This window comes from Loxodonta africana, chromosome 7 (genome assembly GCF_030014295.1).
Source record: "Loxodonta africana isolate mLoxAfr1 chromosome 7, mLoxAfr1.hap2, whole genome shotgun sequence".
In the NCBI taxonomy this organism is placed as follows: Eukaryota; Metazoa; Chordata; class Mammalia; order Proboscidea; family Elephantidae; genus Loxodonta; species Loxodonta africana.
Window position 1 is genome coordinate 112,131,019 of NC_087348.1, and position 24,297 is coordinate 112,155,315.

At 39.7% G+C, this 24,297-nt stretch overlaps 1 protein-coding gene across 1 annotated transcript in view; it reads left to right on the plus strand.

The window, feature by feature from the left end:
• Positions 1-24,297, plus strand: part of FAT3 (FAT atypical cadherin 3) — a 628,156-nt gene that overhangs the window by 491,992 nt on the left and 111,867 nt on the right. Inside the window, exons 7-9 of the mRNA XM_003415583.3 lie at positions 10,104-10,379; positions 13,159-13,369; positions 18,088-22,161. Of these exons, the coding sequence (XP_003415631.2) occupies positions 10,104-10,379; positions 13,159-13,369; positions 18,088-22,161 (4,561 nt within the window). The remainder of the gene's footprint in view (positions 1-10,103; positions 10,380-13,158; positions 13,370-18,087; positions 22,162-24,297) is intronic.

Genomic DNA, 24,297 nt, shown 5'->3' on the forward strand with positions numbered 1-24,297 from the left:
AGACAGCATTCAGAAATCCAAAAGATTAACAATAAAATTACAGAATTAGACAACGCAATAGGAAGTCAGAGGAGCAGACTCGAGCAATAAGAATGCAGAGTGGGAGATCTGGAGGACCAGGGAATTGACACCAATATAGCTGAAAAAAAATCAGATAAAAGAATTAAAAAAAATGAAGAAACCCTAAGAATCATGTGGGACTCTATCAAGAAGGATAACTTGCGTGTGATTGGAATTCTAGAACACGGAGGGATAACAGAAAGTACAGAGAGAATAGTTGAAGATCTGTTGGCAGAAAACTTCCCTGACATCATGAAAGACGAAAGGATATCTATCCAAGATGCTCATCGAACCCCATTTAAGATTGATCCAAAAAGAAAATCACCAAGACATGTTATCATCAAACTTGCCAAAACCAAAGATAAACAGAAAATTTTAAAAGCAGCCAGGGATAAAAGAAAGGTCTCCTACAAAGGAGAATCAATAAGAATAAGTTCAGACTACTCAGCAGAAACCATGCACTCAAGAAGGCAATCGGATGACATATATAGAGTACTGAAGGAGCAAAACTGCCAGCCAAGGATCATATATCCAGCAAAACTCTCTCTCAAATATGAAGGTGAAATTAAAACATTTACAGATAAACACAAGCTTAGAGAATTTGCAAAAACCAAACCAAAGCTATAAGAAGTACTAAAGGAAATTGTTTGGTCAGAAAATCAATAATATCAGATACCAACACAACACAAGGTCACAGAACAGAACATCCTGATATCAACTCAAATAGGGAAATCACAAAAACAAATTAAGATTAATTTTAAAAAGAAAAAAGTGCTCAAAATAGGAAATCATTGAAGTCAATATGTAAAAGATCACAATAATCAAAAAGAGGGACTGAATACAGGAGGCATAGAACTGCCATATGGAGAGGAAAACAAGGCGATATAGGATAATACAAGTTAGGTTTTTACTTAGAGAAATAGGGGTAAATATTAAGGTAACCACAAAGAGGTCTAACAATTCCATAACTCAAAAGCCAAGAAAAACATAATGACTCAGCAAACATAAATTCGACTACTATACTAATGAGGAACACACGATTTACAAAGAAAAAGTCTCAGCACAAAAAAGTAAGTGAAAAAATGAAATTCTCAACAACACACACATAAAGGAATCAAAATGACAGCACTAAACACATACTTATCTATAATTACACTGAATGTAAATGGACTAAATGCACCAATAAAGAAACAGAGAATCTCAGACTGGATAAAGAAACACAATCCGTCTATATGCTGCCTACAAGAGACACACCTTAGACTTAGAGACACAAACAAACTAAAACTCAAAGGATGGAAAAAAAAATATATCAAGCAAACAACAAGCAAAAAAGAGCAGGAGTGGCAATATTAATTTCTGACAAAATAGACTTTAAAGTTAAATCCACCACAAAGGATAAAGAAGGACACTACATAATGATTAAAGGAACAAATGACCAGGAAGATATAACCATGTTAAATATTTATGCACCCAATGACAGGGCTGCAAGATACATAAAACAAACTTTAACAGAACTGAAAAGTGAGACAGACACCTCCACAATTACAGTAGGAGACCTCAACACATCACTTTCGGAGAAGGATATGACTTCCAGTAAGAAGCTCAATAGAGACGCGGAAGATCTAATTGCTGCAATCAACCAACTTGACCTCATAGACTTATACAAAACACTCGACCCAACAACTGCAAAGTTTCCCTTTTTTTGTAGTGCACACGGAACAGTCTCTAGAATAGATCACATATTAGGTCATAAAACAAACCTTTGCAGAATCCAAAACATTGAAATATTACAAAGCATCTTCTCAGACCACAAGGCCATAAAAGTGGAAATCAATAACAGAAAAATCAGGGAAAAGAAATCAAATACTTGGAAACTGAACATACCCTGCTGAAAAAAGACTGGGTTATAGAAGACATTAAGGAGGGAATAAAGAAATTCATAGACTGCAATGAGAATGAAAACACTTCCTATCAAAACCTCTGGGACACAGCAAAAGCAGTGCTCAGAGGTCAGTTTATATCAATAAATGCACACATACAGAGAACTGTCCCTACAACTTGAACAAATAGAAAGCGAGCAACAAAAGAATCCATCAAGCACCAGAAGAAAACAAATAATAAAAATTAGAGCTGAACTAAATGAATTAGAGAACAGAAAAACAATTGAAAGAGTTAACAAAGCCAAAAGCTGGTTCCCTGAAAAAATTAACAAAATTGATAAACCATTGGCCAGACTGACTAAAGAAATACAGGAAAGGAAACAAATAACCCAAATAAGAAACGAGATGGGCCATATCACAATAGACCCAACTGAAATTAAAAGAATCATATCAGATTATTACAAAAAATTGTACTCTAACAAATTTGCAAACCTAGAAGAAATGGATGAATTCATAGAAAAACACCACCTACCTAAACTAACACAATCAGAAGTAGAACAACTAAATAGACCCATAACAAAAAAAGATATTGAGAAGGTAATCAAAAAACTCCCCAAAAAAAAAAAAGCCCTGGCCTGGACGGCTTCACTGCAGAGTTCTACCAAACTTTCAGAGAAGAGTTAACACCACTACTACTAAAGGTATTTCAAAGCATAGAGAATGATGGAATACTACCTAACTCATTCTATGAAGCCAGCATATCCCTGACACCAAAACCAGGTGAAGACACCACAAAAAAAGAAAATTACAGACATATATCTCTCATGAACATAGATGCAAAAATCCTCAACAAAATTCTAGCCAATAGAACACAACAACATATCAAAAAAAATAATCCACCAAGACCAAGTAGGATTTATACCAGGTATTTTTTTTATGCAAGGTTGGTTTAATATTAGAAAAACCATTAATGTAATCCACCATATAAATAAAACAAAAGACAAAAACCACATGATCTTATCAATTGATGCAGAAAAGGCATTTGACAAAGTCCAACACCCATTCATGATAAAAACTCTCAGCAACATAAGAATTGAAGGAAAATTCCTCAGCATAATAAAGGGCATCTATACAAAGCCAACAGCCAACATCATTCTAAATGGAGAGAGCCTGAAAGCATTTCCCTTGAGAACGGGAACCAGACAAGGATGCCCTTTATCACTGCTCTTATTCAACATTGTGCTAGAGGTCCTAGCCAGAGCAATTAGGCTAGACAAAGAAATAAAGGGCATTCGGATTGGAAAGGAAGAAGTAAAACTATCTCTGTTTGCAGATGACATGATCTTATACACAGAAAACCCTAAGGAATCCTCCAGAAAACTACTGAAACTAATAGAAGAGTTCAGCAGAGTCTCAGGTTATAAGATAAACATACAAAAATCACTTGGATTCCCTACATCAACAAAAAGAACATCAAAGAGGAAATCACCAAATCAATACCATTCACAGTAGGCACCAAGAAGATAAAATGCTTAGGAATAAATCTTATCAAAGACGTAAAAGACCTATACAAAGAAAACTACAAAGTACTAGTGCAAGAAACTAAAAGGGACCTACATAGGTGGAAAAACATACCTTGCCAATGGATAGGAAGACTTAACATAGTAAAAATGTCTATTCTACCAAAAGCCATCTATACATACAATGCACTTCTGATCCAAATTCCAATGACATTTTTTAATGTGATGGAGAAACAAATCACCATCTTCATACGGAAGGGAAAGAAGCCTCGGATAAGTAAAGCATTACTGAAAAAGAGGAATAAAGTGGGAGGCCTCACTCTACCTGATTTTAGAACATGTTATTCAGCCACAGTAGTCAGAACAGCCTGGTACTGGTACAACAACAGGCACATAGACCAATGGAACAGAACTGAGAACCCGGCTATAAATCCATCCACATATGACCAGCTGATATTTGACAAAGGCCCAGTGTCAGTTGACTGGGGAAAAGACAGTCTTTTTAACAAATGGTGCTGACATAACTGGATATCCATTTGCAAAAAAATGAAACAGGACCCATACCTCACACCATGCACAAAAACTAACTCCAAGTGCATCGAAGACCTAAACATAAAGACTAAAACGATAAAGATCATGGAAGAAAAAATAGGGACAACCTTAGGAGCTCTAATACAAGGCATAAACAGAATATAAAACATTACTAAAAATGATGATGGGAACCAGATAACTGGGAGCTCCTAAAAATAAAACACCTATGCTCATCTAAAGACTTCACCAAAAGAATAAAAAGACCACCTACAGATTGGGAAAAAATTTTCAGCTATGACATCTCCGACCAGCGCCTGATCTCTAAAATCTATGTGATTCTGTTAAAACTCAATCGCAAAAACACAAACAACCCAATCAACAAGTGGGCAAAGGATATGAACATGCATTTCACTAAAGAAGATCTTCAGGCAGCTAACAGATACATGAGAAAATGCTCTCGATCATTAGCCATTAGAGAAATGCAAATTAAAACTACGATGAGATTGCATCTCACTCCAACAAGGCTGGCATTAATCCAAAAAACACAAAATAATAAATGTTGGAGAGGCTGCGGAGAGATTGGAACTCTTATACACTGCTTGTGGGAATGTAAAATGGTACAACCACTTTGGAAATCTATCTGGCATTTTCTTAAAAAGTTAGAAATAGAACTACCATACAACCCAGAAATCCCACTCCTCGGAATATACCCTAGAGAAACAAGAGCCTTCACACAAACAGATATATGCACACCCATGTTTATTGCAGCACTGTTTACAATAGCAAAAAGCTGGAAGCAAGCAAGGTGTCCATCGACGGATGAATGGTTAAATAAATTATGGTATATTCACACAATGGAATACTATGCATCGATAAAGAACAGTGACGAATCTCTGAAACATTTCATAACATGGAGGAACCTGGAAGGCAGTATGCTGAGTGAAATTAGTCAGATGCAAAAGGACAAATATCATATAAGACCACTATTATATGATCTTGAGAAATAGTATAAACTGAGAAGAACACATTCTTTTGTAGTTACGAGAGGGGGGAGGGAGGGAGGGTGGGAGAAGGTTATTTACTGATTAGTTAGTAGATAAGAACTTCCTTAGGTGAAGGACAATACTCAATACAGGGAAGGTCAGCTCAACTGGACTGGACCAAAAGCAAAGAAGTTTCCAGGATAAACTGAATGCTTCGAAGGTCAGCGGAGCAAGGGCGGGGATTTGGGGACTATGGCTTAAGGGGACTTCTAAGTGAATTGGCAAAATAAATTCTGAGAACATTCTGCATCCCACTTTGAAATGTGGCATCTGGGGTCTTAAATGCTAACAAGTGGCCATCTAAGATGCATCAATCGGTCTCAACTCACCTGGATCAAAGCAGAATGGAGAGCACCAAGGTCACACAATAACTATGAGCCCAAGAGACAGAAAGGGCCACATGAACTAGAGACTTACATCATCCTGAGACCAGAAGAGCTAGATGGTGCCCGGCCACAACCGATGACTTCCCTGACAGGGAGCACAACAGAGAACCCCTGAGGGAGCAGGAGAACAATGGGATGCAGACCCCAAATTCTCATAAAAAGACCAGGCTTAATGGTCTGACTGAGACTTGAAGAATCCCGGCGGTCATGGTCCCCAAAACTTCTGTTGGCCCAGGACAGGAACCATTCCTGAAGACAACTCATCAGACATGGAAGGGACTGGACAATGGGCTGGAGAGAGATGCTGATGAAGAGTGAACTACTTGTATCAGGTGGACACTTGAGACTGTGTTGTCATCCCCTGTCTGGAGGGGAGATGGAAGGGTAGAGAGAGTTAGAAACTGGCAAAAAGGTCAAGAAAGGAGAGACTGGAAGGAGGGAGCAGGCTGACTCATTAGGGGGAGAGTAAATGGGAGTATGTAGTAAGGTGTATATAAGCTTATATGTGACAGACTGACTTGACTTGTAAACTTTCACTTAAAGCACAATAAAAATTATTAAAAAAAAAAGTGATATGGACATAACTGGATAACCATGTGGGGGAAAACAAAAAAAACCTGGATCCATCCCTCATATGATTAAAAAAAAAAAAAATGATACACCAGAAAAAATTCCAGATGGATTAGAGATACAAATGTAAGAAAATGAAACGTACGAATACTATTTTTTAAAAAATAGGTGTATTCATGTATAACATGGGAGTGCGGAAAATGTTCTAAACAATGATTTAACATGCGTAAATAATAAGGGAAATTAAAGAAAATAAATAAGAACTTTTCATGACAAAAAAAAAACTATGACAAAACATATTTGCGATTCATATCACAAAGCTTCCAAAAATAAAGAAGCAAAAGACCACCTAGCCCACAGAAGAATGTGCTGATATAACAGTTAAACAGAAAAAGAAATGCAAATGGATCTTAAACAGATGAAAAGATGCTCAAGCTTACTCATAATAAGAAAAATGCAAATTAAAACTGTACTGAGATGCCATTACTCATTTATCAGATTGTCAAAAAAAAATCCAAAAGATTTATCAAGTACTCTGTTGGAAATGCTCTGGGAAGATAGTCATTCCTATATATTGTTTGTGGTAGTACAAAATGAGAAATTCCCTGGGGAGGGGAATATGGAAACACATAAGCACTTATGCTTTGATTCAGCAGTCCCACTATTGTTGTTTTTAATTGCCTTGGCATCGGCTCTGATTCATGGTGACCTTATGTATATAACAGAACTAGACGTTGCCCAGTCCTGTGCCATCTTACGATCATTGGTATATTTGAGCCCATTCTTGTGCCTTCCAACCTAGGGGGCTCATATTCCAACACTAAGTTGGACAATATTCCTTTGTGATCCATAGGATTTTCATTGGTAATTTTCAGCAGTAGATCCCTAGGCCTTTCTTCCTAGTCTTAGTCTGGAAGCTCTGCTGAAACCTGTCCACCATGGGTGACCCTTCTAGTATCTGAAATACTGGTGGCGTACCTTCCAGCACCACAGCAACATGCAAGCCATCACAGTTTGATGAACTGACAGACAGGTGGTAGATCCCCGTTTTATGGACTAAAAGATACACTAGCAAAAATGTGTAAAGACATGAGCACAAGGTTCGTCTTCGTACACTATTTCTAAAAGCAAGTACACCCACTCCTCAGTTATTGACATGGTTTGATTCCAAAGACCAGGTTGTTATGTGAAAATGAGCATTATATGAAAATGGAGGATGACTATATCATTACATAACTGCCAGATTACATCATGATGTAACTGCCAAATTACATCATTACATAACTGCTGAACCACTGAGAATCAAGGCCCAGCCAAGATGACACATAACCTTAACCAACACAGCCCGTGTTACTCCCACCTTGCACCTTGACATTCGTTATTGCCAAATGTAGATTGTTAATGGACAAAATACGATTATTGTAATTGTGAACTGTCAGATAAGGAGATCGTCAATAAGTGAGGAGTAAGTGTATTGGAAATGTCTTAAATTAACACGTATAAAGGACTGGTTGAATAAACTATGATATATCTACCGACTGGAGAAGTATCTCTACCCCCGCAAAGTCATCATCAGGATATAACGCAGGATTTCTCAACAGTGGCGCCACTGACATTTTGAGCTGAATGATACTTTGTTCAGGGGAGATAGGGAGCTGTCCTGTACATTGTGCGGTGTTCAGCAGCATCCCTGTCTTTTACCCACTAGATGCCAGGAGCACTCCCTCCCCAGTTGTGACAACCAAAAATGTTTCAAAAAAAAAAAATGTTTCTAGACACTGACAAATGTCCACTGGGGAGCAAAACTGCCCCTAGTTGAGAACCACTAATATAATTGTGCATGAAATATCACGGTGGAGAAAAGTATGTATAAAGTGTTTATAGTAACAAAATAAATAGATATAACATTAAAAACAAAATTATTACCTATAGAAGAAGAAAGAAATAGAGTGGAGAGGAATGGTATAAAAGCTAAACTTCTTTGAATACACCTTTTTTTCTAAATTTGACTTTGATATCATTGCATAAAATATGAGAAAACATTAAGTGTTAAAAAGGCAAGTCTAAGAAAAAAGATCTCAGGAACCAACTTGAAGAGGTCCCACTGGTCAAAGAAGGGCCAATTTTGTATCAGTAAGAAGTCTAATAACTGCAATGGACTGAAATATATCAAATGTGTTTAAATTCATGAGTTTGTCTTGATGCCTGGGGAAAGAAAAAAGAACTCTTTGATCACTTTAGGAAGATACTAGGCAACTAACTCATTGTTTTGAAATGATGTATAAAGAGAAAGAATTAACATATTTATCCTACCTTTCATGTATGAACTGTACTTAAGAGTAACCGTATAGTTGATGAGAAGTTTCTTTTTTACATACTATTCCAGCTAATACATGAGGAGGAAATCATAGAATTATAACATTGCCATTTTGCAATTTTTGATTAATTAATATTATGCTGCCAGATGTAAGCACACTGTACCACCTACTAAGGAATTCTGTCATGGAAAAAGGAAGGGAGGAAGGGAGGGAGGAAGAAAGGAAAGGAAGAGAAAATAATTGAACCTGAATATTATCAAGCTTCCTAGATCATACTACCAGTTTTCAAAAAATACAGGGGACAGGTGGACATATAGAAGAACACCACACTTACGAAATGAGTAAAATCCAGACTGTGGGAAGGGCTAAATGGCTTGATTTCTTCAACACAACTGTAACAACATAATAATTGCAAGGAAATAGGAGATGAAGGGAACATCTATAGATTAAAAATAATTATAGGACCAGGTGGAATGTTTGGACCTTATTTTCATCCTAGTTAAAAAAACTGTGAAAAAAATATGTAAACATGCATACATAGGAACACATACAACAGATTTAAAAGCAATTAATGTGATTACCAACTGAATATTTGATGGTATTAAGGAATTACTGAGAAAGGCCAAAGGTGAATTGATGCCTTTGAATTATGGTATTGGTGGAGAATATTAAATATACCATGAACTTCCGGAAGACTGAACAAACCTGTCTTGGAAGAAGTACAGCCAGAATACTCCTTAGAAGCAAGGATGGCAAGACTTTGTCTCACATACTTTGGACATGCCATCAGGAGGGACCAGTCCCTTGAGAAGGACATCATGCTTGATAAAGTAGAGGGTCAGCGAAAAAGAGGAAGACCCTCAAGGAGATGGACTGACACAGTGGCTGCAACAATGGGCGCAAACATAACAATGACTGTGAGGATGACATGGGCCTGGGCAGTACTTAGTTCTGTTGTACTTAGGATATGAGTCGGAAATGACTTGACAGCACCTAACAACAACAAGGAATTACTGTTTTCTCTGCTTAGGTGCCATGATGTTTGTGTGTGTGTGTGTGTGTGTGTGTGTGTTTAAGAGTTCTTATCTTTTCTAGACGCGTACTAAAATGATACGATGGTCAGGATTTGATCGTTGTCAAAGTTGAGTGATGAATGAGAGTTCATTAAACTATTACTTTTATATGTGTCTGGTAATTTTTATAATAAAGTGCTTTCTAAAGACAGTATTTGAAAGCTTCATATTGTAACCGTTATTAGTACCATGTTCTTTGCTAGACACTTCCCAACTGAAGGAGAACTGCAGTGGTAGACACTACAGTTGAAGCTCTGAATGCTCTGTGAAGGCCCCCTCTGTGCTCATTCCTCCCTTTCCTTTGCTTTATCTTCATTGCTTTTGCCATCCTGTCATCGCCTCCACCTTAAGTCCACTATAAGAAGCACAAAGCAAGAACTTATGATAATTGAAGCTTAGCAAACTAAGGTCACCTTGTGATGTCTTGCATTGTGTCTCAGGTAATTCTGTGGAATTATCACCTCTGTTTAACAGTCTCAGTTGGTCGATTAATAGTGAGAATATTGATCAGCTCATAGTTTATATTCCTGGTAATGTGAACTACTGGTTTATCCTCAGCCTGTAATTACACAGTGTTTTTACAAGAGACTTTCCTATGTGTTGAGGCATCTGCTAGAAGCTAAGATCCAAGGACAGGAAGGGAGAAAAAAGGGAGGGGTCCTCTTTTATTAGCAATGAATGAATTGGCATTAGTCATTACTCTTGTCTTCTTTTAACTATAGGTATTTATCAAAGTGCTGGATAATAATGATAATGGCCCAGAATTCTCTCAGCCGAATTATGATGTGACGATTTCCGAGGATGTCCTTCCAGATACGGAGATATTGCAGATTGAAGCCACGGATAGAGACGAGAAGCACAAACTGAGCTATACCATCCACAGCAGCATTGACTCTGTCAGCATGAGAAAATTCCGAATCGACCCCAGCACTGGTATCCTCTATACCGCCGAGAGACTGGACCATGAGGCCCAAGACAAGCACATTCTCAACATAATGGTAGGACCAAACTGCTAATTTGCCATCCTGGCAGAAGCCTTAACTATTCCAGGCACACACCTTAATCTTCACATGTGCAGGGCCCTTAAATTTTGTAAGTAGTAGTAAATCTGATCTTTTCACGGCTGAGTTGCGCTCATTTTTGCCTTTTTTATCAGGGAAGAATTACTGTTGTTAGGTTAAAAAAAAAACGACTGTATATTTTTGCCAAACTGAAATATTAGATAAGTTCTGCAGACAGTGGCTGCTCAGTAAATGCTGCTGACAGACTGACTGACTTGAAAGGGAAGGAACAGGCCATGTTTCCATAAATCTTCCAGGCTCTAGTATTGGTTTGCATGCAAAAGAGTTTATGGAAAAGTTTACAAGATGTTCTTCAAGAAATTAATCACAAGGGTAATCATTTTGCAACACTCAGACTTTAGAACTGATCTATTGCTTATTGTATTGGCATTGGACCTAGTAGTAAACACCGGCACACGCAAGAGATCACAGAGCATACCGAAGCCTGAGAGTGTTCATTCTGAACATGGGTTCATGGGGCCTCCAAATTATGTAAGAAACTTTGCTTTACTTTTAAAGTGGAACTTTCATATTTCCCATAAATGGAAAGTAGAGATGAATAAGAAAATCCTTGATTAGTTTATGGGCTAAGATCTGTTCCTTTTACCACTCAAGAACCCTATGCACACTGCACAGCCACTGCGTAACGAAGCCCCTACTGCATTCCTTGAGACCAGGTGGACAACAAAGACTTAATCTTGTGTGCCGATGGTCTTTAAAATGCACCACAACTTTACCAAGTCCCAAGCAGCTAAAAGTGATGTTCCATTAGGTGTTACTCTTCTTTCACAAGACTGGAAACCTTCTCAGGTCATGAGGAAGCTTGAGTTCCATGCCTGGGGTTATGGTTTCCTGCCTAGACTCCAGGGAACAGATGCAGTGACTCACAGAGGTCATCCAATCCATCCCTCTGCCTCTTCTTTCATTCATTCATTCATTTAACAAATATTTTTTGAATACCTACTGTGCACCCTGGGAGCTTATATTCAGTTGGAACAGATCTAGAGTTCAGTAATCCCAAAATGAAGAGTTTGGCTTGGTCCTTGGGTGTGGCAGACTAGACTTCACACAGTGAAATTCAGCAATCACTCAGTCGCTTTTACCTGTGCTTTCCTTAGGGGCAGAAACTTTGTGCAGGTGACTAACTCCATTCTCACGGTTCCTCAAGCCATTTCTGTTCATCCTCTTCTTAACAAACGGCCTCTACCATTTATCATTCGTGTAAGTGAATATTTAGAGAGAGCAAAGAACTCCTTTGTACTGCCCTTCTCCAAGTTAAGCCATTTTAGTCATTTCGTTCATTCCTTCTAGGTACTATTTCTGAAAACCCTTTTCTCTTTGATGGCTCTTCTCGGTATGTTTTCTAATTTCTTCACATGTCTCTGAAGTCATGGAGTCCAAAATTGAACAAGCCAAGAGCACACACTTGATTAATGCTAAATCAAACTATAGCAAAATCGTGTGGTTAGAGTTAAAGAATTGATTGTTCGCAAGCTTCTGCTGTATGCAAAGCAAGGGAAAATTCAAACCATTCAGGCAAGGTTCGTTGGTGAAGTCAAAATGAGGGTGTCACATTTTAGGAATTAAGATTCTATTCATGTTCCTGGTGGCCAGAATACTCTCTCACCTCTGGGTCTTTGTATATTGCTTCTTCTTGCCTGAAATACGTGCCACACACACCCCACTTCCCCCTTTTACCGTTTCAACTTATTCTTGTTACCTATTCCAGGGAGCTGAATACTGTTAGGCTCTTATTACTCACTCCCGGGTGCCCTGCATTTATCCCGTCTTGCCAATTACCACTTAGCTCTATATGTGTCTATTTACTTGGTATTCACCACTCAACTACAAGCTCCTTAAGAGCAGGGACTTATTGTCTAATTCACTGCTGAACTGCCAAGAGTCAAGCCAGGGACTTGACTGATTTTATATATACATATATATATATAAAATCTGTTATATATATAAAATCTGTTATATATATATAATATGTCATATATATATGTATGTATATATGTTGCCATTTAGCCTATTCCAACTCATGGAAACCCCATGTGAGTCAGAGAACTGTACTGCATATTTTCAATGGCTGATTTCCACAAGTAGATCACCAGGCCTTTTTTCCTAGCATGTCTTAGTCTGGAAGTGTCACTGAAACCTGTTCAGCATCATAGCATCACGAAAGCCTCCACCGACAGACAGGTAATGGCTGTACATAAGGCGCATTGGCTGGAAATTGAACCCCAGTCTCCAGCATGAAAGGCAAGAATTCTACAACTGAACCACCCAGTGCCCCATTTAGGTGACAATAAATGTTTGTTGAATGAATGAATGACAATGCCTATCCCTTCTTTTGTTTCCCTTTTTAGAATTGCCTCCATCTACCTTTTTTTTTTTTTTTTTTACCATTCCATTAGTAGCTGTGTACACAAATAACAGGGTGATATCCAGGCATCAGCTCCACGAACACAGACTGAGCATCACCATGGGCCAGTCATGAGCCTGAGCAATAAAGATGATGTGGCTCCTGTTCTCAATTAGTTCACAGTTTCCTAAGTTCATAATACCACCATTTATTGAGTACCTACTGTGTGCCTAGAACTGGGTCAAGCACTTTGCATATATTATCTCATTTTGTTCTCACTACACACATAGCCATATGGGTTCTTTGCAATGTGAGGTGTTAGTCCTACTGCTTCTTGTATTTTGCCTAAAGGTCAGAGATCAGGAGTTTCCTTATCGAAGAAACTTGGCCCGGGTCATTGTCAATGTGGAAGATGCCAATGATCACAGTCCTTATTTTACCAGCCCACTGTATGAAGCATCTGTGTTTGAATCGGCTGCTTTGGGATCAGCTGTTCTGCAGGTGACGGCACTGGACAAAGACAAAGGGGAAAATGCAGAACTCATATATACCATAGAAGCAGGTGAGAGCTGTTACACCACAGAGATTTCAGCATAATGCATGGCTTTTGACACTCAGTAGTATTTATCACCATGTGAAATTCAGATAGTTATCACCGGAATGTCTCCAAACGAATTTTTGGCCAAGTGATCACCCTATTTGGGTGATGATGGTGTATAAAGTTCTTGGCGTTTCAGCAACATATCTTCCGTCATTGACAGCAAGGAAAGGGTTCCCTTCTTTGTGTTCAATCTTGGATTTTTCTGGAATGGAGAAGAAAGAAGAAATTTGTAATAAACTCAGCGGCTTTTACCTAGAGGTCAACAACCCATGGCCTCAGACTAAAATGACCAAAGCCTCCTGTCATCAGCTGTCCAGCTCTTTTGTGAATTCAGTCTTACATGCCTTTGTTTGCTTGTCAGTAGGTGGGCTGTGGGCTCCAGGAATTCCTACACTGCCACAGTTAGCTCAATTTCACTTCATTGGCGGCCATCTGGGGACCAGAGGTAGTTGGTAGGTGTGCAGCCAGAGCTGCCCGCCTCGCCTGCCAGGTAAATACAGGCTTTCATTTTGTTAAATTGGAGATTTAAAAAAAAAAACAATTTTAACATCTATAAGGCAAGACCATGGTTTACGTGATCCTTTAAAGACTGGCAGCTAGAAAACACTCATGACAGAAGAGATGAATGTCCAAGCAAGGGGGAGGACTGTGAACCTAAAAATAACAAATATCCTTTATCTGCTCTATTTTCCCTTCCCCTGTTCTGTCTTTTTTGAATATTCAAGCCACATATTTTCAAAATGTTCTGCAACATTATGTCTGTCATGCCTGATGCCAAATGCTGTCTCCTTTCATGCCAGCGTTGGAAAGGTTCCTTTCCCTTGATTTTAATGTGGAGTATTTTGTAAGTGGTTGAATTAAAATATGAATGCTAGAATGACAGTTGGGGGCTAAAAAATGTTAGAAAATCAAAGCCCACAGACATTAAAAAATTTTCCTGCACTGAGTGATAATCTTAAAGTATTTCTTTTATTCGGCACCCACATTTTACCTGGGCCTGTGCTAAGTTCTACACGACAGCAACAAGAACAAAAACGATGCTGGTTCATAACAACCAGGTGCCCCGAGGTAATTCACCTGTTTATTTCCCAGGGTTCCATGGAACTTCCTTTAAGCCCAAAGCCTGGCCAATATATCCTTAGAAATACTATTTGGCGTCTCTTGATTATCACCCTTCATTTTTATCATTTAATGGTACAATCTCTGTTCATTTGACTCCACAACTCATATGGGGAAACATCTTTTTCCAAAAAAAAAAAATGAGTATTTGATATCACAGAAATGTCACCTAAATCAACAACTGTTTATATTCTGCCTCTGTGTTTCTTCTGATCTTTTTTTTTTCTTTCCTGTTTCCCACATTCATTCATGCCTATATGTTGTTTTATGTCATTGCAATCGTTTAGACATAGGGTTTTATTTTTACCTTTCTTATTTCTAAATATTCCCTAAACATTTGTCCATGTGTCTATGTGCTTTTTATATTTGTCACTAGGACTACTATTCCTACTCCCCCTAGATAGCCAGATGATTTTTAAATCTATTTGGAGGTTCTCACAGAGTAATGAAACTCACCACCTAGCAGAAGAGTCTGCCTCGCTTATCTTTTAACCTCTGAGGACTACAGCACAGTGTGAGAGGCAGATCCCAGAAGCTTCAGCACTTTGAAGCAAATGACAAGTCATTGTGTAAAGTGCACATTTTATTTAAGTTCTCTCCCACAAACCTCAGATAAGCAAGATTTGACTCTGTTTATTGGTGGACCATAAATTTCCTCTCTCTTGCCTGGCTTCTAAAGTAACTACTGCAGCTTTTTATTTTGGCCTGATGAACCAAGGTGGAATTTGAGTGCAGAGCTTCAGGTCTTATATTTCATTCAGGTTTTATCTTTGATGCCAGTGGTGGTTCATAGGTGGCTCTGAGATGGGGCAGTACAGGAGAGACCAGGACAAAGAGTTGAGTTAGGAGAGGGGCATATTGGGTCCCAAGACACATACAGCTGGAAAATTAAAAATTTTTTTTAGATATAAATCTACTTTCAATCATTCAACAAATAATTACTGAGCACCTTTTTTGTGCCAGGCACTGTGCTGTGTAATAGATAAGTAATGATAAGTAAGGTAGCCACAGCCTTTGCTCCGCAGCCATGAATTCTGAGAACATAGAGGTTAGTTTCCAAGGATTCAGTGGAGCAGGAAGAAAGAAGCAGGAAGTAAATTCCAAGGAAATGAGTCAGTAGGTTGAAAAAGGAAAGAGCTAGACCTGATGTATGAGCATAGCATCCTATCGGGGTAAAACTAGGAAGTCAGCGGCTGTGGGACAGCAGGGGTAGCAAGCTGTACTCAAGGTCAAAGCTGGCTCCCATTTATCCTTGTCATATATGTCTTACTGGATACAAAAACAATGTGCTGAGCCTAGAGCGAGGAAGGACTTACCTGGAAACTGTGGTGGAACACCTTAACCAATGCACACAGAGAAACCTGGCTATTTTTTTCATCATTCAGGGGCACAAGTTGGTGCCATTCATTGGAAGATGGCCATGGCTCAGGTATCATTGTATCTTCTCTTCTGGAATGTTGAAGAGAAACGATACTTGGCTCTTTGTAAGGGTCTATGAATCAAATGTTGGATTCACATAATTCCATAGTGCTATTAATTGAAAATTTGAAAGCTTGCTCATGAGGTCATTGAACTTCTTGCTTTTGTGATCACAAAGTGGCCATGTTTAGGTCTCCAAGTAAAAACTCATGCTGTCATCCAAGGCAGTATTGTTAAATATGCACATTTTGGGGCTAGAATCAAATACGCCTCTTTACTGGATATGGTTCCCCCTTCAAAAATATGAAAGTGTCTTATTGAAATAAATTTTATATGAACATGTCTTTTTTTAGACATGGAAAAGCTTATTTAATAAGTATATAGGAGGAAGATGCAGCTGTACTTCCTGTGTATTTTAATAGACACATTATATAACTGTCCTCTGAATCCTGGAGCCCATCTTAATGATTTTGACATTTAAATTGTCGTATGTCTGCTACAGTAGAGTACTTGAAAAAGCAGGAAAAATCCAGATATAGTTAGATAACCAAGATATTTATTTGTTTTTATTTAAAAGAATCTAGACACACAAGCGTGTGCATTCTCAGAGAAAGGGCAGAATGCCTGAAGAGAGAAACAAAAAGCAACTTGATGAGGTCTGCTTCTTCAGGCAGTTCAGTACTTTTGAGCTCCATTTCACCTTCTACCTGTTTGACATGCTTCAAGTTCTGAGTTCCACATTTTTTTCTCTCTTATTTAAATCATTCTCAACAATCCCAAACTTCAAACTACTGAAGATTTCAGAGGCAAAGCTCTGAACTTCTACAGTGTCACAAGTCATGGCTGTTCCCATTCTAGATTTGTCAAGAGGGTACAGGCCAGTTTCTCAGTTTCGGAAGGGTTATTCTTCAGAGTTCTTGGCTTCAATATGCAGGTTCAGATTGTCAATAACTTCCTACTTCACCAGGAATTCCTCAAGCGCTTAATCAATAGGGTGGGTAGAGTTTGGAGCAACTGCCCTATGATTTTTTAAGTCTAATTCTGTTTCTGTGTGTGTCCATGTATGTGTTTGGGGGCTTGGGAGAGAGCTAGAGCAGGAGAGAAGAGTAGAAGGTAGTCAGGAAAAATCCCCACAACTTACAAAGCAAATGGTTACTTGGGAAGAATTTGCCTGAACAAAATCACCGGCATCAAAATAGTGTTTTGGATAATCTCAGTTGTGATAGGGTAAACGGTACCAATTCTGTGTAGCGCAACTTACCTTTGAGATAATCTGAAACCAAATAACTACATTATAATGTTCTGAAACTGCCCCTACATCACTCTTTCTGTTAAAGTGGAATACAGAGGCACTGGTTTAGGTATGAATACCTTTATACCAGCCTTAGGGGATTCCAGCTCAATCTGTTCGTCTTCTCACAAGGCTAAGAATGAGAAGCTCTATGCATTCTTAGTGGAAAAGCCTCTCCTGCAAGCCCTCTTGGAAACCCTGGTGGCATAGTGGTTAAGAGCTACAGCTGCTAACCAAAAGGTCGGCAGTTCAAATCCACCAGGTGCCCTTTGGAAACTCTATGGGGCAGTTCTACTCTGTCCTATAGGATCGCTATGAGAATCGACTCAACAGCAACAGGTTTGGGTTTTTTGTTTTTTGTTTTTTTTTTAACAAGCCCTCTTATTTCCTAACTTGAATGTTCACAGTGCTGTGTTGTGGTGGTGGTGGTGGTTGTTTTTGTTGCTGTTTTTAACCTGAATTAAGAAGCTGTTTTTGTTAATTGCCACTGAGTTGATTCCAGCTCATGGTGACCCTATATGTGCAGGATTAACAGTGCTCCGTGGGGTTTTTAAGGCTGTGATCTAGCAGATCGTGAGGCCTGTCTTCTGAGGCACCTCACAGGGGAGGGAGGTGGTTGAACTGTCAACCTTTCAGCTAGTAGTCAAGCCCTTCACCACCTGCGCCACCCATGGACTCCAAAACTTAGTTCAGTTGCTTTTGAATATCCCTAAAAGAATCCTCTCATTTTATTTCAGAATGCAGTGGAATGAGTACAATTAACTGCTTTATATTTTTGAAGAATTAAATATCAAAAAAGATCTTGATGACCCACTTGTAACTCATTTTCCCCCTGATTTCTGCATTTTAGGGAACACTGGGAACACTTTTAAGATTGAACCAGTCCTGGGCATCATTACAGTTTCCAAAGAACCAGATCTGACAACAATGAGCCAGTTTGTCCTGTCAGTCAAAGTCACAGACCAGGGTTCCCCACCAATGTCTGCTACTGCCATTGTGCGCATTTCTGTCACCATGTCTGATAATTCTCACCCCAAGTTCACACACAAAGACTACCAAGCAGAAGTAAATGAAAATGTTGATATTGGAACATCAGTCATTCTCATCTCGGCCATCAGCCAATCTACCCTCATTTATGAGGTCAAAGATGGAAATGTTGATGGGATGTTTACCATAAATCCATATTCTGGAGTCATCACCACTCGGAAAGCACTGGACTACGAACGTAGTTCTTCTTATCAACTCATCATTCAGGCCACTAACATGGCAGGGATGGCTTCCAATGCCACAGTCAATATTCAAGTTGTTGATGAAAATGATAATGCCCCAGTATTTCTCTTTTCTCAATACTCAGGCAGCCTAAGTGAGGCTGCCCCAGTCAATAGCATTGTCAGGAGCGCAGATAACAGCCCACTGGTGATTCGAGCCACTGATGCTGACAGCAGCCGGAATGCTCTGCTGGTGTATCAGATTGTGGAGTCCACAGCCAAGAAGTTCTTCACTGTGGACTCCAGTACAGGTGCAATCAGAACAATTGCCAATCTGGACCATGAAACCATTGCCCATTTCCATTTTCATGTGCATGTGAGAGACAGTGGTAGCCCCCAACTGACTGCAGAAAGTCCTGTTGAAGTCAACATTGAGGTGACAGATGTGAATGATAACCCACCTGTGTTCACACAGGCTGTGTTTGAGACTGTCTTACTTCTGCCTACCTATGTTGGAGTGGAAGTTCTGAGAGTTAGCGCCACGGATCCTGACTCTGAGGTGCCCCCTGAACTGACATACAGCCTAAAGGAAGGCAGCTTGGATCAGTTTTTCATTGACTCAATCAGTGGTGTACTCACCATAAAAAACAACAACCTCTCCAAAGATCATTACATGCTGATAGTTACGGTGTCTGATGGAAAGTTCCACAGTACAGCCATGATCAACATCATGGTTAAAGAAGCCATGGACAGTGGCCTCCACTTTACACAAAGCGTTTACTCCACTTCAATCTCAGAGAACAGCACTAACATAACCAAAGTTGCTATTGTCAATGCAGTTGGAAACCGCCTTAATGAGCCCTTAAAATACAGCATCTTAAACCCAGGAAATAAATTCAAGATAAAATCTACCTCAGGGGTCATTCAGACCACTGGAGTCCCCTTTGACCGCGAAGAACAAGAGTTATATGAGCTGGTGGTGGAAGCCAGTCGTGAGCTAGACCATCTGCGTGTGGCTAGGGTGGTGGTCAGGGTTAACATTGAAGACATAAATGACAATTCTCCAGTCTTTGTGGGCCTCCCTTACTATGCTGCTGTGCAAGTTGATGCTGAGCCTGGGACTCTGATTTACCAAGTGACGGCCATTGACAAAGATAAAGGTGCAAATGGGGAAGTGACCTACATCTTACAGGATGACTATGGCCACTTTGAAATTAATCCTAATTCAGGGAATGTTATTTTAAAAGAAGCATTCAACTCTGACTTGTCCAACATTGAGTATGGAGTCACCATCCTAGCCAGAGATGGTGGAAAACCCTCTTTGTCTGCATCTGTGGAACTTCCCATCACTATTGTCAACAAAGCAATGCCTGTGTTTGATAAGCCCTTTTATACAGCATCCATCAATGAAGACATCAGAATGGACACCCCCATACTAAGCATCAATGCCACCAGTCCAGAAGGCCAAGGAATCGTATATATCATTATTGATGGGGATCCTTATAAACAGTTTAACATTGACTTTGACACCGGGGTCCTGAAAGTTGCTAGCCCTTTGGATTTTGAAATTACACCTGTTTACAAGTTGACAGTAAGAGCCAGCGATGCCCTTACTGGTGCCAGGGCTGAAGTCACTGTTGACTTGCTAGTTAATGATGTAAATGACAACCCCCCTATTTTTGATGAACCCACATACAATACAACATTATCGGAGGCATCTCTCATTGGGACACCTGTTTTGCAGGTTGTCTCTACTGACGCAGACTCAGAAAATAATAAAATGGTCCATTATCAGATTGTCCAGGATACTTACAACAGCACAGATTATTTTCACATAGACAGTGCAAGTGGCTTAATCCTGACAGCTCGTATGCTGGACCATGAGTTAGTACAACATTGCACGTTGAAAGTCAGAGCAACAGATAGTGGATTCCCATCACTGAGCAGTGAGGTCCTGGTTCATATCTACATCTCAGACATAAATGACAACCCTCCCATTTTTAATCAGCTCATTTATGAGTCATATGTGAGTGAATTAGCCCCCCGGGGTCATTTCGTGACCCGTGTACAAGCCTCTGATGCAGACAGCTCTGATTTTGACCGGTTGGAATATAGCATTTTATCTGGGAATGACCGAACGAGCTTCCTAATGGACAGTAAGAGTGGAGTCATCACACTGTCCAACCACCGGAAGCAGCGGATGGAGCCATTGTACAGCCTGAATGTGTCTGTCTCTGATGGGCTGTTCACCAGCACCGCACAGGTGCACATCAGGGTACTTGGAGCTAATTTGTACAGCCCTGCCTTTTCACAAAGCATGTACGTAGCTGAGGTGAGAGAGAATGCAGCTGCTGGGACCAAGGTAATTCATGTTCGAGCCACAGATGGGGATCCAGGGACATATGGGCAGATCAGCTACGCCATCATCAATGACTTTGCCAAGGACCGATTCCTCATTGACAGCAATGGGCAAGTCCTAACAACAGAAAGGCTAGACAGGGAAAATCCTTTGGAAGGAGACATTAGCATTTTTTTGAGGGCCCTTGATGGTGGAGGGAGAACAACTTTCTGTACTGTGAGGGTGATTGTTGTGGATGAAAATGACAATGCTCCCCAATTCATGACTGTGGAATATAGAGCCAGTGTCAGGGCAGATGTTGGAAGAGGCCACCTGGTCACTCAGGTTCAAGCCATGGATCCAGATGATGGAGCCAATTCAAGAATTACATATTCCCTATATAGCGAGGCCTCGGTTTCAGTAGCAGACCTCCTGGAGATCGATCCTGACAATGGCTGGATGGTCACAAAGGGCAATTTTAACCAGCTGAAAAATACAGTATTGTCATTCTTCGTCAAAGCAGTAGATGGGGGCATTCCAGTAAAGCACTCCCTCATCCCTGTGTATATCCACGTCTTGCCCCCTGAAACGTTCTTACCTTCATTCACCCAGTCTCAGTATTCCTTTACCATTGCAGAAGATACAGCCATTGGGAGCACAGTGGACACCCTAAGGATTTTGCCCAGTCAGAATGTCCGGTTTAGCACAGTGAATGGGGAACGGCCAGAAAACAACAAAGGAGGTATCTTCGTCATAGAACAGGAGACAGGTACTATCAAGCTTGACAAGCGCCTTGACCACGAAATCAGCCCTGCTTTCCACTTTAAAGTAGCAGCCACTATACCACTGGACAAGGTAGACATTGTGTTTACTGTGGATGTAGATATCAAGGTACTGGATTTGAATGACAACAAGCCAGTTTTTGACACATCAAGCTACGAGACAATCATAATGGAAGGAATGCCTGTGGGCACCAAACTCACGCAAGTGAGAGCTCTGGATATGGATTGGGGAGCCAATGGGCAGGTCACTTACTCGCTCCAGTCAGATTCCCAGCCTGAGAAGGTAATGGAAGCATTCAATATCGACAGCAACACAGGCTGGATCAGCACCTTGAAGGACCTGGATCATGAGACAGATCCCACATTCACTTTCTCTGTGGTAGCCTCCGACCTTGGAGAAGCCTTCTCCCTTTCTTCTACTGCTTTGATCTCTGTCAGAGTGACAGATATAAATGACAATGCACCAGTCTTTGCCCATGAAGTGTACCGAGGGAATGTGAAAGAGAGCGACCCGCCGGGTGAAGTAGTAGCAGTCCTTAGCACGTGGGACAGAGACACTTCTGACATTAATCGCCAAGTGAGCTACCATATTACAGGTAAGCCCCACCTCCCATCATTTTCATTGTATGCTCAGCTTTCTAAAAAAAAGATGGAAGATGGCAGAGTGTAGGACTAGGAGAGAAGGAAGATGAGATGAACTGAGAATAATGAAACCTCTCCGGGACTATATAAAGCGTCCCTGAATGGCCTTAGATTTTCAATCATTGCTAACAAGGTTAATTTCACAATCATTGGTTTGCCTGCCATAGGTTGCCCAGATTGTTACCCTAGTCCTTGTGCCATTTTTTATCATTTTTAAAAAGAGTCCAGCAAACTGTCTCAGTTGAAGAAATGAAGATAACAGGTTTTTGTTTTGTTTCATTTTTTTCGTGGGGAGATTTTTTTTTTTTTTTAACTCCCCACTCCCCTAACCCCTGGCAACCACTGATTTTTTTGTCGTTGTTCAATGGATTTACCTATTTTAGATATTTCATCTAAGTGGGGCCATACAGTATTTGGCCTTTTGTGTCTGGTTTATTTTACTTAGCATAATGTTTTCAAGGTTCATCCACGTAATGGCGTGTATTAGAACTTCACTCCTCTTTATAACTTTATAATATTCCACTGTATATATGTACCACATTTTGTTTAGTGATTCATCTGTTGATGGACATTTAAGTTGTTTCCATCTTTTGGGTAGTGTGAAGAAAGCTGCAATGAGCATTGGTGTACAAGTATCCGATTGAGTCACTGCTGTCAATTCTTCTAACTGTATACTCTATTTTTACAAAGAAAACATGCACCTTCTATGTTTGTTTGCCAACCATGCCCACCCCCACGAGGTATTTTCATAACCACCACTATGCCAATTTTTTTACACATGCTGTAAAAAATAATAAGCATAGCGCACTTACGAAAATACCTCGAAGGGGGGAGGGCACAGTTGGCAAACAAGCGTAGAAGGTGTGCGTTATTTGTGTAAAAATAGAGTACTTGGGGCAGAATTGTTAGGTCATATGGTACTTCTATGTTTAACTTCTTTTAGGAACTGCCAAACTGTTTTCCATGGTGACTACACCATTTTACATTCTGGTAGGGAGATATATCTTTAACTATGTTTCTTTCAACCTTTCCTAGTACTGATAAAAACAAATGGTTTGATCCAAATAAAATTCACTTACAAGTTTCTCCTGGTAATAAACATACTTATTATGCACACACAAGCACATATATAAATTAAAAAGCAAAGTTTGACCTTTTACTGACAAATCCTAAGTTATAATTTTGTATCAAGTGGTATTTCTATCTGATAACTCAATTTTCTTCTGTTTTTTTTTTTATTTTGGTTGTTTTGTTTTGTTTTTGTATCTTTCTAAACAGTAAGTTCAACAGGGAAGCCAAGATAGACAAATAAGTCCACCGAGAGTATAACAAAATTGTCACCATTGTTCCAAGAGGCCAAGAATTTCATGACTGAGTGAAGAAGGGGTGTCCCTGACCAGCAATAGCTTCCCAGGGGGAAGTGGCCTTAAACCGCCAAAGAGGAGAGGGTTGATGGTGTGGAGACTGTCTTCCTAAAAACGCTTGGGGGGTTTAAAGCTAGTATTTTGATGTTGTGACATTCAAAGGCAGAACATAAGCAAAGTGCCAAAAGATTTTAAAGAATCCATCAATACTTGTAGTCAGGTGGCTTCCCTGTAGAAAAACTACATTATTCAGAGTGAAAAATGAATTAATTAGAATGCCCTTAGGACACAGAATCTGCTTAAGCGCGTTAGTGAAAAAGTTAATGAATCACTGCAGAATAAGCTCTGCGGTGGGGCATATGTGTCAGTGCTTGGATTGCTACACCTCGGTGTTACTCTTCCCTGTTTTCATGGTGTTTTCTGTTTAAATCTCTTTTTACATTTTATGTTTCATCTGATACTTTTGGTCCTTTGACATTAAAATGTATATTTCTGCAGTAAAGGCATGAAGGATAGTAGTAAGCAAAGAAAGAGATAAGTAAAGCATCTCTTTGATTTATTTGTGTTCAGTTTCTGAGCAAAAGCTTCTCAGGCATTCTAAGGGATACTTTTCTACTCGGAAGAGTTGTTGAATACTCAGCCTTAATTGTTTATATGCAGCCTCTGAATTCTCAATGAATGATTTAGAGGGACCATCCCATCAACTTTATCCAAGTACTGAGTACA